This window comes from Amblyomma maculatum, chromosome 11 (genome assembly GCF_055883805.1).
Source record: "Amblyomma maculatum isolate TAMU_Amacu chromosome 11, ASM5588380v1, whole genome shotgun sequence".
Classification (NCBI taxonomy): Eukaryota; Metazoa; Arthropoda; class Arachnida; order Ixodida; family Ixodidae; genus Amblyomma; species Amblyomma maculatum.
The window spans coordinates 124952754-124971214 of record NC_139354.1 but is presented as its reverse complement, the minus strand read 5'-3'; the positions used below and the strand labels follow the sequence as shown (position 1 = coordinate 124971214).

At 44.4% G+C, this 18461-nt stretch overlaps 1 protein-coding gene across 3 annotated transcripts in view; it reads left to right on the top strand.

Moving 5' to 3' along the window:
• LOC146174904 (uncharacterized) overlaps positions 1-17863 on the top strand; it is a 94866-nt gene extending 77003 nt beyond the window's left edge. For all 3 annotated transcript variants that reach the window (XM_084583264.1, XM_084583263.1, XM_084583260.1), the window contains 3 exons: positions 3197-3280; positions 6388-6474; positions 17727-17863. In XM_084583264.1, the coding sequence (XP_084439390.1) occupies positions 3197-3246 (50 nt within the window). In that variant the 3' untranslated portion in view covers positions 3247-3280; positions 6388-6474; positions 17727-17863. The remainder of the gene's footprint in view (positions 1-3196; positions 3281-6387; positions 6475-17726) is intronic.
• Positions 17864-18461: the final 598 nt, after the last annotated feature.

Below are 18461 nucleotides of genomic sequence, written 5' to 3'. Positions count from 1 at the left end.
CTTCGGTTTTTGTCGAACAACTCTCTTTGGACACGGCGCCCCAAAAGTGCTTACCACGGACAGGGGAACAGTATTTATGGCACAGCTGACACAATCTATCTTGAGTTATAGTCGTATAAACCATCCACTTAAAACTGCATACCACTCCCAAATAAAAGGACTTACCGAGCATCTAATAAAAAATATTTTAGACATAAATCACCATGTACGTCACTGCTGAACAAAAGACGTGGGACTCAATCCTGCCTTACATGACTTTCGCGCATACCACAGCCATCCAGGAGACGACCAGGGCGACACCGTCCTAGCTTGTGTATGACATTGATTCTATTACCACGCTCGACGGAGGTTTGTCGCACGCAAGAGACGAGAAGAACATGAAATTCGTCCCCTTACCTTCAGGGTGAAGAGGAACTCGACGACTGGTATGGCTGTGCATTAAAGGTCAACACACTGACGCCCGACAATACAACCTGCGACGAGGCGACGCAGAGTACAAGCCGGGAGACCAGGTCTCGGTATGGACGCCAATTCACCGTCGCGAACTAAGTAAAAATTTCCTACGTCCGTACATTTGGTGGTACAAAATGCTTCGCATGTCGAACAACTGGACTGTGAAATCTTTTCCAATGGTACGACAGCATCATAACTGCGACGCGTGCTCCAAGAAATCATACGCATTGTAAGCCTTATTATGCACGTTAATGATCTGTGATGTTTGAAGTTTGTAAAGTTTGTTTACCTTTCTTTGTTTATTTTGGAACATCGAGGGGACGTTTTTGTAAGGAAAGAGTTATGCCGTTAACCATTCAAATGCTTATTTTGCATTTTTAGACGGCCGCCGGCGTACAGCCTTATGACTTTGATTCTAGTGCACGGATCAAATTCCATATTTTTCGCTCATGCTCGTTGTCGCGAGGCATGGCTTTATTATTATTTTGTGCCGGTAGATCACAGTAAAAAAAGCCATTTGAACCAAATCTCAATGCGTACCAATTGGATTCGGTGGGTTTCATTTGAAACTTTCTTTCCAAATGGGTAGTGCAATTGGACTCTCCAATGGGTTCTGATTGGAATCCTGGAACCCATTGGAAAGTCCATTTGGAAGTATTATTCCAAATGAATAGTTCAGTTGGTTCCATTTGGAATTCTAACAGTCCAATTGGTTCCAACTGGACAAGCCAATTAGATCTGCTACTTGTGCAAACTCCGAAGAGTGTCATTCGTGCATAACTATACTACTAATAAGTTCATGTTCTAAATGAAAACTCAGTTCAACGAATTTTTTCCAACTGCATAGCCCAATTGGTCAAATTATTGCTTTCAATAGGTCTCACCAATTGAGTCCAATTTGTCTGTCCAACTGCACTGTGTGCATCCATGGGAACATTCGCAAATTTCAGCAAGAAAGCAAATGTAATGTTCTGTTCACTATGACAACTACGAGCAGCTTAACCTGTTAAACTAAATTCATCATTTGCACTATCGCTGCAACCAAAATTCAATAAAATAATTGCGCCCAAATGACAAAAGTCACTGGCCCCAGCATTAGGATGAGTAGTGTATATAAGAAGGAGCAGAAGTGTGTTTGCTGGGTGTATGTAGTGTATTACTGTGCAGCAACGTTCTTACGTGAGATGTGTGCTTGCCTGTACTTCTTCATTTTCATCCGGCATGTAATTATCAGTTTCCACATTCCTAGTGAAGATGCAAATCGTCAGTAAGTCTTCCTTTTGTCCCAATCAGTATTGGACCCTTTTTATGCAATGGGTGTGGCCAATTGGATCCCATTGGTATATCCTATTGGACCCATTACACGCAGTTGGCGTGAACCATAGATCAAACTGTGTGCAGTTGGTCTCACCAATTGGCTGCAATGGGTTGTGTCTGAAAACACAATTGGTTCCAGTTGGAAAACCAAATGGTTCCAATTGCAAATTTACAATTGGTTCCAATGATCTTTTTTGATGGGGATACTTCGCGATGTATCTCGAAGTATTCCTGCCACGCGCTTGTGTTTCTGCAATGTTCCAGCTTATGCTAGGCACTGTCAGTAATTTTATTGAGATGTTCTTTAATGTGCTTTTAAATTAGCTGCTGACGAATAAAACGGGCATTCTCAGTTCCATGACCAGCTTGCAGATTGGCTGTTAATCACCGTCGTCGAGTTCCTTAGTTCTTTTGCGGGAGCAAGTCAGCCCAATAAAGAGTGCTGTGAATTAGAGTGCTATGAAGGCTATGCTATAAAAACGTTAATAGAAACTCTTCGCATAAATCCTTGCAGAATTGCAAACGCCCGTCCTTTACTTAAGCACGTATTTAATAGATCGCTACACTATTTACCGTGCAGCGACCCAGGGAAACTTTTCTCGGGTAAAATGTCGTAGAGAAGAACCTGAGAAAAGAATGAGCACTTAATAGGTCTCCTCTGCATCAACAAACTTTGGACAGCGCTGCATTTCAAGCTAGAGGACACGACAATGAAAAGAAAAAGAAACAACCCGCCATAATGTGGAAGCAAATATTTTAGATGCCTTCTGGTAGCTTTCAACATCGACAAAAAATACAGAAAGCTTCGCAAATACCAACCTTCGTTTATCTTGTGGTCATATTTGATGAAGTAACTCTTATTTCTTACTTACTCAGAAACACTTTTATATGAAGCTCGGGTGGGCTCCGTTGTGTAAGCGGAAATCATATGATTGTACAGATTTTCATATAGCCTGACGTAGTACTACACTGGTTTGTGTGCTCCACTGCTGTACCGAAGGATGAGGATCGAAAAACGGCCGTGGCTGCCACTTTTCGATGAATCAAAAAGCAAGGTGCCTTTTTGCTGTGCCATGCCATAGCATGTTAAAGAACCTTATTTTGGCGAACTTTCTGGAGTCCTCCTCTACATCTCTATAGCCTGAGTCGCTTTGGGACATTAAACACCACAAAGCAACCAACAACCATTTTGATGGCGTGTTCATGACCATGACCTGCTGATTAAGGTGTAAAAGGCATTTTTTGGTTTCACAAAAATAAAACAAATATTTGAGGCAATAAGCAGGGTAATGAATACGGTACATAAATTAGATTCCATAGAGCAGCTATAATCCGTGAAAGCCTTCATATGAACAGTGCTACTGAGATGGATAATTTGTTTTCTTACACATTACAACACATTCAGTTTGATAAATTTATTTTACAGATGACGACACGGTACCAAATACAAGCACAGCAGTCCTTTTTTTCGGCTAAATACAACAAGTGCCCTGAAAAACCGTTCTTCGGGGTGAGAATTTTATTTTTGGTTCTTTTATCCCCGACATTTCACTTGCTTCAAATGAAAGGCACGTTGCCGCACAACTGTGACAGAAAAGATCAGGCATCTTTTCCACAACATTTGCAATGACTGAATAAACAGAACACTATTTATTCGCTTAGTGCCGTCGTAGCTTTTGCGTATATTAAAAGGAACAGTTTTGGGGAAATGATATATGTAGCCATAACTATTTGAATTGTGACACTGGAGCGTACGTCTAGTGAGGCATGCACGGATAGAAAAATCAGCCGTAGAGCTTCCATTGAAACTTCCCAGAACATTATCTTCTCTGGAGAAATAATTCTTAAACCGTCGCTTGAAAATAGCAGGTCACTCTCCTCTTCTATCTAAGACGAATGTTCGAGGTATAACAGTATGACCATAAGTGATCTACAAATGGAGCTAGGATGATCAAACTGTTTTGAGTTTTCATAACATTTGCAATTATTGCACTTCAGCACATCAGAGAAACATCCACAAATTTCTTAAAGGAAGTTTAAGTAGTCGCTATATATCTCTAAACTTGGGACTTTGTCAAAGATTCCTCAAAACACATTTTCCTCGCGCTTCCACACTCATAAACACACTGTATGGGATACGATGCAATAAATTCACCAAAACTCGTCTTTTTGTAGGCATATGACTCCACGGAAGCGGTTTATAATGATTTAACACTTTTTTATTGCAAATTTAGTTACACGTTTCTGAATTCTCTAAAATTGTTTCTCGAACACCCTTCAAACTTTGCAACTACTCAATTATTTCTGCTCTATAATTGGCTATCTTCACCTAGTGGTCTACTTGAAAGAGCAACTCTCATGGTTACGCGGTGCTTCTGGAATGACATATTTTGCGCTTAGGGACACATAAATTAAGCAATTCTGTGAAGGGCCCTTCTGAATGTTCTTACGAGGTGGAAAAATTGGAGCGTTCCTTCCCTGGCATCATACAGGAGGCTGCAAGCAGGGGTATTGTAGTACATAATTATTCAGGTAAGATTATATTCTTAGATCAGTTCTCAGAGAATTTCACTGAAAGCGGGCGCCATTCCCTAAAGTACCAGAAGCTGGCGATCAGTTGCAGCTTTGCTGCGCTGCGTATACAAGCATCATGTTGTAATGGAAACTGCAGAGAAATGAGCCATCCCTGCGCTCAAAGGCATAGATAACATGATGTAGTCATGATAGACCTTAAGGTGACTAAGGTGACTTGTTTCACAGCCACGACACTGAAGGTTGTACGGGGGGTTCAAGGGATCGAGAAGAAAGTTTGCTACGGATATTTCTAAAAGAAAACCGTCAGCGCTGAACGATTTTTAATTATATTGGCTAGCAACTGTCACGTTGTCACCTAAGCAAGAGACTGCGCTCACTTCAGTACAAAAGCACTCATACGCTTCCAATCGCCCATCAAAAATAATCTGCGATGTTGTTTGTGGCGTGGCTCTGATTGGTTAAACTGCTTCTTGAAGTCACAAGAATGTGATTTCACGAACGTAATTCAAACTATCTGCGATAAGGTGGCTTTACAATGCGAGTCTCTCCGACTTTTCTTTTAAACTTGCCAGCCAATACAAAAAATTGTGGCCCCGATGAGAGAACGGTAGTGCTTTCATATTACAAAAAAATCATCCGCGGGGATTCCAACCACTGAGATTTCATCCCGGTTATTCAGGCTTGATATCCGAGCATCTCAGAGGATGGCCCACAGCGAGTAATGCTTTCGCCAATTATAAGTAAGGGCAAATAGACTTAACGCTTCGCAGATTGACACTGCTGCTTCAGGATTGCGCTCCATGAAGAGGTGTAACGCAGTCCTGTGAGCGCATAACCGCAAAACGTTTGTATCAATTATAATGTGAAAACAGAATTTACTTCAAGTTAGAGCAGGCAAGGTGCAAAATCCTGTTCTCTGTCATTATAATCAGTTTAACACAAATTACCATTCCCAATGTTTTGGGAGCGTGCGTAAATACGTTAAGAACTGTAGTCCGCATGAACGTATTGTTTGCTTGGTTTGGCAGGTAAAAAAATGCGCCAAATGCAAGATAAAAGATTCTATTTGAAAGCCGTTTAAGTTTAAAATTGCATTTTTTTGTGTATCCAGTTGGCAAAACAACGCTTATAGTTTCCGATATCATTAAAATTAGTTCTAACAGCTGACTGAAAATTCTGATATGAGTGAGAATTCCCTGATCCTAATAAAGCCTTATATATATGTGAGCGGGTATTTTAATCAGGTCACATGATACTGGGAAAACGGTAGAAGGCAGCGCCGTTGGAAATAATGTTTCTTCAGGTACACACCGTTTGCACTGTTTACGACGTTTGTGGGGGTTAATTTGAAAGCCCGCCGGCAACCCTCTCTCCTGTTTCTTTATTCACCACGTGGCAGCACTTCTTACCTTAACGTGTGCCATCTGGCTATCAAGTTCGGCAATGGCGTGGGTACTACAAATGCATGCAGTGCGATGCCCCTCCCCGAATATTTAAAGCTGAATCTCAGAAAACAATTTGAAAAGTTTGAAGCTTAGCTGCCCACTGAATTGGCCTCCCTGGCTGATCCCGGAACTCAGTTAAGGCCAGGAAAGCTCACAGCAGTTTATCGCATCCTCGGTTATGTAAACTCGTCTAGATAATTTGGCCACAGTATTTTTGGACCTTCTGCACAGAAAAAAGGCCGGTGTAGAGAAGTCCGCAACTCGAAGTTTGGAACACCGTGTAACCAGCGCAGCCATCTCCACTGCGCTTTTGACTACATTTATTGAGGCACCAGCAATAAAATGTCCACTAAAAACTGCAATTTGATAAATGCATATCAGAACTTCATGTGTAACATGACGCTTTTCCTGTACCTCGGAAAAAGATTTTAACTCTCAAATTTATTTGGACAACAAATAACGACACAAAATTACAGAATAAATTAGATAAGCAATCCTCTCACGGAACGTAACACACAAATCTGACTTCCTTCTTCACATAATTTCCGCTAATGCAGCCTTACGGGCAACTGAATTATTATGAGAGTATTGTAAAATATTAACCAATTCGAAATATTTCTGCCGTTTTTGTTTGCAGAAAATGGTGCTGTTTTATTGCAATTATTACTGTCAGAGAGGCAACACATGGTTCTATGGTTATTACACGAGCAACACTTCTTGTCACGTAAGTACTTAGATTTAAAATAACGGAATAACTGCTGTAGGCACAATGCGCTTAAGTTTACTGAAAAGATATGAATTGTTTCTACCAACAAGAAAGTATGTTAGAGCTTTATCTAAATGCGCTGCAAAGGCATTTACAGATTATAGCAAACCTGTGCCCTGAGGGAAGATAGAGATACATTATTTTGGGCAACAACATAATTATACTGGCAGTTATTAAGATTGCATGTATCTGAACAAAATTGCAGGGATTTATTGCAGAGGCCACCTGTGTCAGCCAGCATTAGAAAATCCTGCAATGCAACTTAGAATTTATTGTTGCATGCAAAAAAAAATCAGCTCAAGTTTGCCTATATGTAACCGAGGTGAGTGAACATAAAACAGAACATACATAGTTGTTCGCTGGTTTATTCTAACCAAACTCTGTGACAATATATATCAGTAAGAGTTCTACCCACATTCTGGTCGTTTCAACAAAGGAAATACTGCCCAACTTTTGTTACCTTTAAGTAGGAAGTTATAGTTCCATAGTTTCGAACCGTATAAAGCATGAAATTATTTAAACTTGATCATAGGAGGAGAGGCATTGGCCAGCGGCACCATATGAAATATGCTCGAAGTTTTTTGCTATTATGTATGCGCGATGCGCATCTAGTGTGTTCGTGTAATTGTTTGCGAAATGAAAGCTGGCCATTGTTAAAGATACGCGGTGGTGCAGTGGTAAGCCGCCCGACTACTGTGCCAGAGTACCCATGTTCGATCCCGACCACAGGCGACTGCGTTTTGATGGAGCAAAAACGAAGTGGCATCCGTGTGCTGTGCGATGTCAGTGCGCGTTAAAGATCTTAAAGTGGCCGAAATTACTCCGGTGCCCTCCACTATGGCACGCCTTGTTCTCTTTCCGCTATCACTTCCACCACCTTCCTTCTTTTCCTTACGGCGCGGTTCAGTTGTCTACAGAACAAGGGCGAGAGATACCGCGCCTTTCTTTTCTGTGAACCAATTCTACTATATATATATATATATATATATATATATATATATATATATATATATAGGATGCGAGAACATTTAACGTACTTGGCCGCTTAAAAAATAATAGAGCGAAGGGTACGCTTCATTTCAAGAAACATTTTATTAGACTCGACGTTTCGATCGGAGACCGAAAGATCGGTCTCCGATCGAAACGTCGAGTCTAATAAAATATCTATATATATATATATATATATATATATAGGCAGATCAATTAAGGGGAAATGAGGGTGCTCGTTATAATACATGAAGGAAAGAAGCCAACAGTCGGTAACAAAGGACGTGCTACGTCCGCCGCTATGGCTGAGGGCGGCGCTGGTGAACACTCTCAAGGTTCGTATACAGACAACATAAATACCCAAGCAAGTAGCAGGGGGGACAGCGGCCGATGTAGCTCTGTTGGAAGAGCACCGGATGCGATATTCGGAGGCCGTGGGTTCGGTCCCCACCATCGGCACGTTGTTTTTTCTTCTACTTTGTGTTTAATTATCTTTGCCCCTAAACAGATTACATTACTAATTTCCGTGATTATCTAAGCAAACATTAAAAAAAAAAGACAAAAGTACCATCCCCAACGCTTTCCTTGTCCTCGCCGACTGTTGGCTTCTTTCCTTCATATATATATATATATATATATATATATATATATATATATATATATATATATATATATATGTATGATGTGCGAGAGATACCGCGCCTTTCCTTTCCTGTGAAGCAATTACTCTCTATGTATATGTGTATATATATATATATATATATATATTATAAGTAAATCACATACCTTTGTGGGACTCTGCACCTACGATTTTATTTCATATTTCTCTGCCGGTGCTCTACAAACTGAGCTATCAATGCTAGGTATTTTATTTCGTATATCCTAACCTTGAGAATCATCACCTCCTGCAAACTCCCCATATCTGCATGTGCCGCAAATCCTGTAATCCTACTGATGTCACATGCGGTGGTACTGAGGTGGGCAGAAGCACTGCGGCTTGACGTTTACGCTCTCTGTGGCCTCAAGATTGGCAAAACTATGGCCACCATTATACTACTAAGCCTTCTGTTGTAAGAAAATGAGGTGTACTTTACGGCATGCAAACGCTAAAGAGCCAACGATCGCTGACTCCTTCTTGAAAGTGTTCATATTAAAATCATTCCCGTATTAGATTTTTTCTGCAGCCAGAAAGTACATTCAATTTCCACGCGTGAACCAAAATTAAACATTTCGTTTGGCGCGGCTGGCGATGGCATGACTAATGGGAGATTGGAAACATTGTGTTATAATATGTAGTAAAGTTCACCATCAAAACTGTCGTCAAATCAAAGCAGCAGCGTGCAAATAAGCCACACAGTATGCCGGTGCAGATGCATGCAGCTCTCCACGCGTTTTTGTTGAAAAGAATCATGTCATAGCTCTTCGAGCCGTCGTGTCATTGCGGATGAATGTGAGCGCAGTAGAATACATGTTATTCTGCTCTGCCTCGTTTGTAAAGTAGAAGCTTACCTACTGCTGACGAACAGAAAATGTATTATTGATATGAAAGGCCTCAGTAGAAAGACAGATGATTGCCGCGACATTCAAAGCTTATTTCCTAGCATCTGAGCATGTACCTTAACGGCATTAATTTTTGTGAACTTGACCTAGAGAATAGAACTGAAATATTTTTAGGGCACAGCACGACCAACCCTTGTTTATCAAGCGCAAGCTCTGTTTTGCATAGTTTGGCAATCATTATGGTTTTATAACACTATATTGTCTTCGTAAGAAGATATCCAGAAATAGACGGCACTGTGTAACATATTGGTCAAATATTTAGCAGTGTAACATATTTGAACGCTAAATAGTTGCTCTACTGAACAAAGCCATTTAAAGTCTAGATAGTCTGATAGTATGTCTCCTGGACTTGTGATGAAGCGTTTGGTAAATCTCTCGAGATCATGTATTGATATACAGCATTTTCCCGCCCTTCACTTTCAGCATTGGCTATATAGACAAAAGATTTCTTTCAAGCGTCCAGCGTAACTGAGAAGGCGGTAAAATAACTATTTTGTCGCTATTATACTTTCTCCTTCAAGTAGGTTTATATTAATATATATATATATATATATATATATATATATATATATATATATATATATATATTGTAATAGGAGTCCATAAACAGGGCGCTACGCCGTCAACAGTCAATGGAACGTTCTGCGATCAGTCGTTGCACTTCTGTACGCGCACGCCCGAGCGTCGGAGAGAGAGCTTCGTTGTTGTCTTCTTTCCTGACCGTCACGCGCGTTGAACATGATTGTCGTTGTCTTCAAAGCATCAGGCGCTGAACATATCGGAGCCCGATACCTGTTTTACAACTTCCCCCGGGCGAAAAGACGCCATCCTGGCGGATTATGGCGATGTGACGATGGCAGGGTCGTAGTAAGGCTTCAGGCGGTTACTGTGTACTATTTCACGATTGCGGTGACGGTGGTCAGTGGATGGCGTAAGGGGTTCGATGAGGTAGTTGACGGGGGATGTTTGCTTGACAATACGGTAGGGGCCCTGATACTTGCTCAGAAGTTTGGATGAAAGGCTGGGACTGGAGGAAGGCACCCATAGCCAGACCAAAGAGTCTGTACGGTAAGTAGGAAGAAGTGCAGATTGATCTCGGGTGGTTTTCTGCAGTTGCTGGGCGTTAGAAGTGAAGGACCGGGCAAGCTGGCGGCATTCTTCGGCATAAGTTGCAGCTTGTGAAACAGTCGTGAATTCGGAAGAATCCGGTCGGTAAGGGAGAATGGTGTCCATGGTACAAGAGGGCTCACGACCGTAGAGAAGGAAGTATGGCGAGAATCCTGTGGTTGCTTGAGTGGCCGAGTTATAAGCGAATGTGATAAATGGAAGAACGCGGTCCCAGTTGGAGTGGTCGGAAGCGACATACATTGCCAGCGTGTCGCCCATGGTGCGGTTGAAACGCTCAACCATTCCATTTGTTTGCGGATGGTACGCGGAGGTGTCGCGATGAACGATTTTGCATTCTCTCAGAACAGCTTCGACAACTTCAGAAAGGAAGGCAGGACCTCTGTCACTTAGCAATTCTTTGGGAGCCCCGTGGCGAAGAATGATGTTATTGAGGATGAAGGAGGCAATGTCTTGGGCTGTAGCAGATGGCAAAGACGCCGTTTCGGCGTAGCGTGTGAGATGATCAATTGCAACGATGATCCAGCGATTGCCTGTTGATGTGCTAGGAAGCGGGCCGTACAGGTCGATTCCAACGCGCTCGAAGGGATGAGCTGGGCAGGTCAGCGGCTGCAGAGGAGCGGCGGGCTGGCGAGGTGAGTGTTTTCGGCGCTGACACTCTTGGCAGGACTGGACGAACCGACGAACATAACGGTACATCCCACGCCATTAGTACCGCTGTCGCAGGCGAGTGAAGGAAGCCTGCGTGGGTACACTGGGGATTGTCGTGGTAATGGGAGCAAATCACAGAGCGCAGATGGGTCGGAATTACAAGAAGCCACTTTCTACCATCCGGAAGGTAATTCCTACGGTAGAGGAGCTCGTCTCTGATGGCGAAATGGTGAGACTGGCGACGGAGAGCGCGGCAAGGAGAACGTGAAGCGCGGCCAGGTAAAACATCCAGGAGTGAAGCGATCCATGCGTATTTGCGTTGCTCGGAAGTCATATCGGTGGGCATATCGGTGGGCATGTCGGTGGGATGTAGGACGGATATAGCAGGAGTGGCTTCAGACGGCAATGGAGAACGTGAGAGAGCATCAGCATCGACATGTTTACGGCCAGAGCGATAGATGACGTTAATATTGTATTCTTGGAGCCTCAGAGCCCAACGGGCCAGTCGACCAGAAGGATCTTTCAGAGAAGACAGCCAGCCGAGGGAGTGATGATCGGTGACGACATCAAAAGAACGGCCATACAAGTAGGGGCGAAATTTTGCTATTGCCCAGATGATAGCGAGACACTCTTTCTCGGTGACGGAATAGTTTGCTTCAGCTTTTGTTAGGGTCCGACTGGCGTAAGCGACAACGTACTCACCAAAGCCAGACTTCCGCTGAGCAAGTACTGCGCCGAGGCATCAGTGTGGATTTCCGTGGGAGAAAAAGGGTCGAAATGACGCAGGATTTGCGGAGTCGTCAGAAGGTGGCGGATTGTCGCGAAGGCATCATCACAGCGTGGTGACCAGGCTGAAAGATCGTGGCTGGACAGAAGCTTGGTGAGAGGGTTGATGATTGTGGCGAAATTGCGAACGAAGCGGCGGAAGTACGAGCAGAGGCCGACGAAGCTGCGGAGTTCTTTCACATTAGTTGGCTTGGGAAATTCTGCCACAGCGCACAGTTTTGCCGGATCGGGAAGAACGCCGTCCTTGGAGACGACATGCCCGAGAATTGTTAGCTGTCGTGCTCCGAAACGACACTTCTTTAAATTTAATTGGAGGCCAGCGTCGGTCAGGCATCGCAGAACTGTCTCAAGGCGCTGGAGCTGAGATGGAAAATCTGGGGAAAAGATGACAACGTCGTCCAGGTAACAAAGGCAAGTGTGCCATTTGAGCCCTCTAAGTAGGTTGTCCATCATGCGTTCGAATGTGGTGGGGCATTGCATAGTCCGAATGGCATGACATTAAACTCATAGAGCCCATCGGGTGTGACGAAAGCGCTTTTTGGGCGATCGGCCTCTACCATCGGCACCTGCCAATAGCCGGAACGCAGGTCTATTGAAGAAAAGAACTCAGCTCCCTGTAGGCAGTCAAGAGCGTCATCGATACGAGGGAGAGGATAAACGTCCTTGCGCGTAATCTTGTCCAGTCGGCGGTAGTCTATACAGAATCGGATGGAACCGTCTTTTTTCTTGACCAGGACGACCGGAGACGCCCAAGGGCTGTACGACTGTTGAATCACGTTGCGCTGGAGCATGTCAGTCACCTGTTCGTCAATAATGCGGCGCTCGGCGGCTGAAACACGGTACGGACGCTGGCGCAAAGGGGCATGCATGCCGGTATCAATGTGGTGAGTAACGGCAGTTGTGCGCCCCAACGAAGGTTGCTGGGAGTCGAACGGAGCCGCGAAACGTTGTAGGATGGCGACAAGCTGGGCTCGTTGTAAGGGCGTCAGGCCAGCGTCGATGGACCGGTGGAAACTTCGAGGGAAGATGGGGTGGCGACAGGAAGAGGCGTTATGGCGCTGATGTGAAGGCCGGCAGTGTTATCGACGAAGGGATAGGTGGGAGTGGAATCGAGCAAAGCAACGCTACCCAGTGACTGGCCACGGAGCAAAGTAGTTGGGCAGGCGCACGGGTTACAAACAAAAATAGCACTTGAGCTGCGAAAAATTGTTAGCACAGCATGGGGCAGCAACACGGCTTTTTGGTCAGCGCATCGTAACGAGGGTGTGTAGATAACAGTGGCGTCGGAAAGAACAGAACAATAAAGAGGCACGAGCACTGAGGAGAAAGGCGGAACGTCGGTGTCCTCTGCAACGTGCACGGTAGCGGCAGCAGCAGCGGACGCGTCGAAAGAAGTTTCACTGAGGGGTGATGACTCAACTTGAGCACGGGCGCAGTCTATTATGGCGTTATGATTGGAGAGGAAGTCCCAACCAAGGATGACGTCGTGTGATGAGCGGGCAAGGACGAGGAATTCTATTGTGTATTGAACGTCGTCGATGACAAGGCGGGCGGTGCAGGCGGCTAATTGTCGAATGTCCTGAGCGCTGGCGGTGCGAAGAGAAACAGCAGGCAGCGGAGTCATTACCTTTTTGAGCTTGCGACAGAGGGCGTAATTAAGAACTGGTACGGCTGCGCCAGTGTCTACAAATGCTTCGACAGGAACGCCCTCAATGAATACGGTAATAATGTTGGCTGGTAATGAAACAGGTCTTGTGTTAGTCCCTGATGGCGCAGTTCTTGCCTCAGGAACTGCGGCCGTTAGTTTTCCGTGTGACCGGCTGATTGGCGGCGAAGCATTGGAGAACGGGAACGACGGCCTGGAGAAGGCGAGCGGTGGGATCGGCGATCGTAATTTGAAGAGGACTGCGGAGGAGGCTCAAGGAACACGGGCGGGGGGACGGGGTAAGATTGTACATCGGCTCACGTGTATAGTTGTAGGGACGAGGGCTACGATTGGGGCACAAACGAGCCACATGACCGGCGACTCCACAGGCGTAGCAAATGGGTCGGTTGTCTTGTGTGCGCCAGGGGTTGGAAGGCTGTGGCTGTAATCGACGGCGGAGAACCGGACGATAAGGGGGGATTGTAGGCTGCTGAGGTTGCTGATGTCCCTGAGGCTCGTATAGGAGGGGAGGCCGGCTATATACAGGGGTGACAGGGGGTGGTGGCCGCACCAAAACATCAGCGTACGTGAGAGGAGCCGCCACCAGGGGCTGCTGAGGAGATGAAGGCAGAACCTCAGCGACCTGGTCTTGTATAACACGCTGCAGGGTGGAATTGAGCGGCGCCGCAGGTGCAGGTGCTGGGGGGCAGGCAGACAAAGAAAGCTGGCGTGCGACTTCTTCACGCACAAACTGTTGAATCTGCTGAATGAGCGACTGATAATCCAGGGCACCGTACCCGGAGAGAGCCAAGCTGGAAAGGGTGGCCTGCTGAAGGCCAGCACGTCGTGTGGAAAGCCGCCTTTTGTGCAGCTCATTGAAGCTTTGGCAAAAGCCGATTGATGGTATGAATATGATCGGTACTCTACTATCGATCATATCCATACCATCAATTAGGCGATAGAAAAATGCTCGGAATATAACCAGCCCTTATACATAGCATTCATTGATTGCGAAAAAGCATTTGACTCAGTTGAAACCTCGGCGGTGATGCAGGCATTACGAAATCAGGGGGTAGACGATCCGTACGTGAAAGTGCTGGAAGATATATATAGTGGCTGCACAGCAACCATAGTTCTACATAAAGAAAGCAACAAAATTCCCATAAAGAAAGGTGTTAGGCAAGGAGACACAATCTCCCCAGTACTATTCGCAGCTTGTTTAGAGGAAGTATTCAGAGCCTTGGAATGAGAGCAGTTAGGGATAAGGGTAGATGGACAATACCTCAGCAATCTGCGATTTGCTGATGACATTGCCTTGCTAAGCAACTCGGGGGATGAACTGCAAATAATGATTGATGACCTAGACAGAAAAAGTAGAAAGGTAGGCTTGAAAATCAATATGCAGAAGACTAAGGTAATGTTCAACCGCCTCGGGAAGGAACAGCAGTTTACATTAGGTAGCGAAATACTGGAAATAGTAGGCGAATATATCTACTTAGGGCAGGTAGTAACCGCAGATCCGGACCATGAAAAGGAAATATCAAGAAGAATAAGATTGGGATGGAGCGCATTTGGGAAGCACTCGCAGATTATCACTAGCAGCTTACCGGTATCGCTCAAGAGGAAAGTATACAACAGTTGCATCTTGCCTGTACTCACCTATGGGGCTGAAATGTGGAGGCTAACCAAGAGAGTTCTACTTTAGTTGAGGACAACCCAGAGGGCTATGGAACGAAAAATGGTAGGAGGAACATTAAGAGATCGAAAGCGTGCAGAGTGGGTCAGAGAAATAACTCAAGTTACCGACATTCTAGTGGAAATTAAGAAGAAGAAATGGACATGGCCAGGACATGTAGTGCGAAGAGAGGATAACCGATGGTCGCTTAGGGTAACAAACTGGATTCCAAGGGAAGGAAAGCGTAGCAGGGGGAGGCAGAAAGTTAGGTGGGCGGATGACATTAAATAGTTCGCAGGGGTCAAGTCGATGCAGCTAGCACAGAACCGGGTTAAGTGGAGAAATATGGGAGAGGCCTTCGCCCTGCAGTGGGTATAATCAGGCTGATGATGATGATGATGTTGATTACATCGGACACAGTTTGGGAATTTTTGGCGACGAGCATATGGAAGGCGTCATCATCAATACCTTGCATACTGTGCCCGATCTTCTCGGCGTCGCTCATGGTAGGGTTGACGCGCTTGCAGAGGTCGACGACATCTTCTATGAAACTGGTGAAGTTCTCGCCGGTTTGTCGTGCCCGACTTTGCAAGCGTTGCTCGGCTCGAAGCTTACGTATAGCGGGACGGCCAAAAACTTCTGTCAGGCTGGTCTTGAGAGCCGCCCAGGTAGGGATGTCACTCTCATGGTTGCGAAACCATACATTGGCCACATCGCTCAAATAAAAAATGACGTTTGTGAGCTTCACGTTGTCGTCCCATTTGTTGTACGCACTTACGCGCTCATACGACGCCAACCAGTCTTCTACATCCGTGTCATCGGTGCCGCTGAAGATTGCTGGGTCGCGCTGACGCGCTGCACCGGGACAGATGACAGGCGATGGGGTTGGCGGTTGGTTGGCGGTCTCAAGCATCGCGGAAGTGGTAGGCAACGCTCGGCTGCGAAGCTCCAGGTTGAGGGGATTGCTGTCACCTCCATCACTTGTAATAGGAGTCCTTAAAGAGGGCGCTACGCCGTCAACAGTCAATGGAACGTTCTGCGATCAGTCGTTGCACTTCTGTAAGCGCACGCCCGAGCGTCGGAGAGAGAGCTTCGTTTTTGTCTTCTTTCCTGACCGTCACGCGCGTTGAACATGATTGTCGTTGTCTTCAAAGCATCAGACGCTGAACATATCGGAGCCCAATACCTGTTTTACAATATATATATATATATATATATATATTCGGAGGTCGTGGGTTCGGTTCCCACCATCGGCACGTTGTCTTTTCTTCTACTTTGTGTTAAATTATCTTCCCCCTAAACAGATTACATTACCAATTTCTGTGATTATTCAAGTAAACATTAAAAAAAGACAAAGTACCATCCTCGAAACTTTCCTTGGCCTCGCCGACTGTTGGCTTCTTTCCTTCATGTATTATAACGAGTACCCTCATTTCCCCTTAATTGATTTGCTTGTAGCTTACGGGGGTCTCGGTTCTGGCAGTCTTGAAGCCATAGGTAGCGTAAGTGGGTTCTAGCACAGCTTTCGCCCTCGCTCTTGATCACGTTCTGTATGACGCTGGCGGTAACAAAGGACGTTCCATGTCTGCTGCTGTGATTGAGGGTGGCGCTGGTGAACACTCTCGAGGTTCGTATACAGACAACATTAATACTCAAGAAAGTAGCAGGGGGACAGCGGACGATGTAGCTCAGTTGGAAGAGCACCAGACGCGATATTCGGAGGTCGTGGGTTCGGTTCCCACCATCAACACGTTGTTTTTTCTTCTGCTTCGTGTTTAACTATCGTTCCCCTAAACAGTTTACATTACCAATTTCTGTGATTATTCAAGTAAACATAAAAAAATGAAAAGAAAAGACAAAGTACCATCCTGAACGCTTTCCTTGGCATCCCCGACTGTTGGCTTCTTTCCTTCATATACATTTATATATATATATATATATATATATATACATACTCGTAGACTGCTGCCCCATTTAAATTCTATAATAACGAGACCTTAATTTTACTTTATAATTGTGTGATTATTGTATATATATATATATATATATATATATATTATTAAATTTAGGATACGTTTCCTCTCTTCAGTAGCTATGCAAAGATAATTGAGCTGATCCGTTATTTTATTTTACATGTTCTTCTTAATACTTGAATTCTTTTTCTTCAACTTGTAACCTTCGTTTATACTTCCACTCAATATATTGAAAATACAGTGTTCGACCGGTCCATGTAGCAAGAAAAAATTTCTGTCAAAATGATAGAATTTTTATGCTGTTTTTGGCAGTTAACCTGTCTTGACAACACAAATGTCTATATTAACCAGAAAATTTTCAGTAGTTGCAACAGAAGAGTACTACAGGACTGCAGATTACTAAAAAGTGCTGCAGAGAAGGCCATAGGACGACGGGAAGATACAATACAATGAAAACTTCAGACGTCAATGAAAGAACTAGTGAATATTTTGTCCTAACGTTTAATACAATTCAGTGATTCTTTCGAGTGGGTTTTATATACAGCACACTTAACATGGCCGACGGTTACAGTGATTAAGGTCGATTACATCTCTACAGGGCTTTACGATATGTAGAGGATAATATAAGCAGTTTCTTTGCAGTACACCTAACGCTTCACAAAACGGGAAACAGCTAAAGCAAATTCCGAATTATCTCTTATCTCTTTTGATAAAACAGGCAATAAGCACTCATCCAATGAGAACTATACAACTTTATTGCATATTTAGGATGAGAAACTAAGTTTTAATACCATTGTTTTAATTCTAGAGGTTAGAAGACGAAGAACGACCGCTTGGCTGGTGCTGCCGTGGACACTGCGAGAGAAAAATGCATTGTGAAGATGCTGAAAGCAGTATTTAGAACTAAAAAGAAGAAACCTGTGCAGCAGCAAAAATAGTATTTTATTCCCTTTGTAAATAAATATGGCTGCTTTGCGCTTTGTGTCATGGCTCAAATTTGCCTAAAATCAGGCGTAATTCGACAAACGCGAAGTTTCATACCATTTTAAAATATCAATAAAAGTCTGTATGCAAAAGCAATCTCAGGACACAAGCACGATTGTTCCATGTTGTATGATCACATTGCTTTCACCTTTCCTAATGTTATCATACTACATTAATTCCACTGCGTGAGCGTGCAGAGAAACGGCACATCATTACTGAAATTTTGTTTCGATAAAACAGCAGGTAGCCCTTTTATTGATGTAGCCGAAGTGAATATTACATAATATGTTGCTTTTTCTTCGGAGCACGCCTTTTGTGCCGGCTTCAGCAGCTATTGTACGAAATACACTTTACGATTTTCTATAAGCAATCAGGTATTCCATGTTCTTGTTTTTGCAGCAGTCACCGCATCAGGCGGAACACACGGTTGCTGCCTCTAAACACTGTGATTCAAACTGTGGCAAGACTTCCTTCCGGCATGTGAACTTCGTTATTGATCCTTCCTCCATAATTTGTTCGTAGCCACGTCAGAAGCACCAGCATCAGCGATACCCCTTCG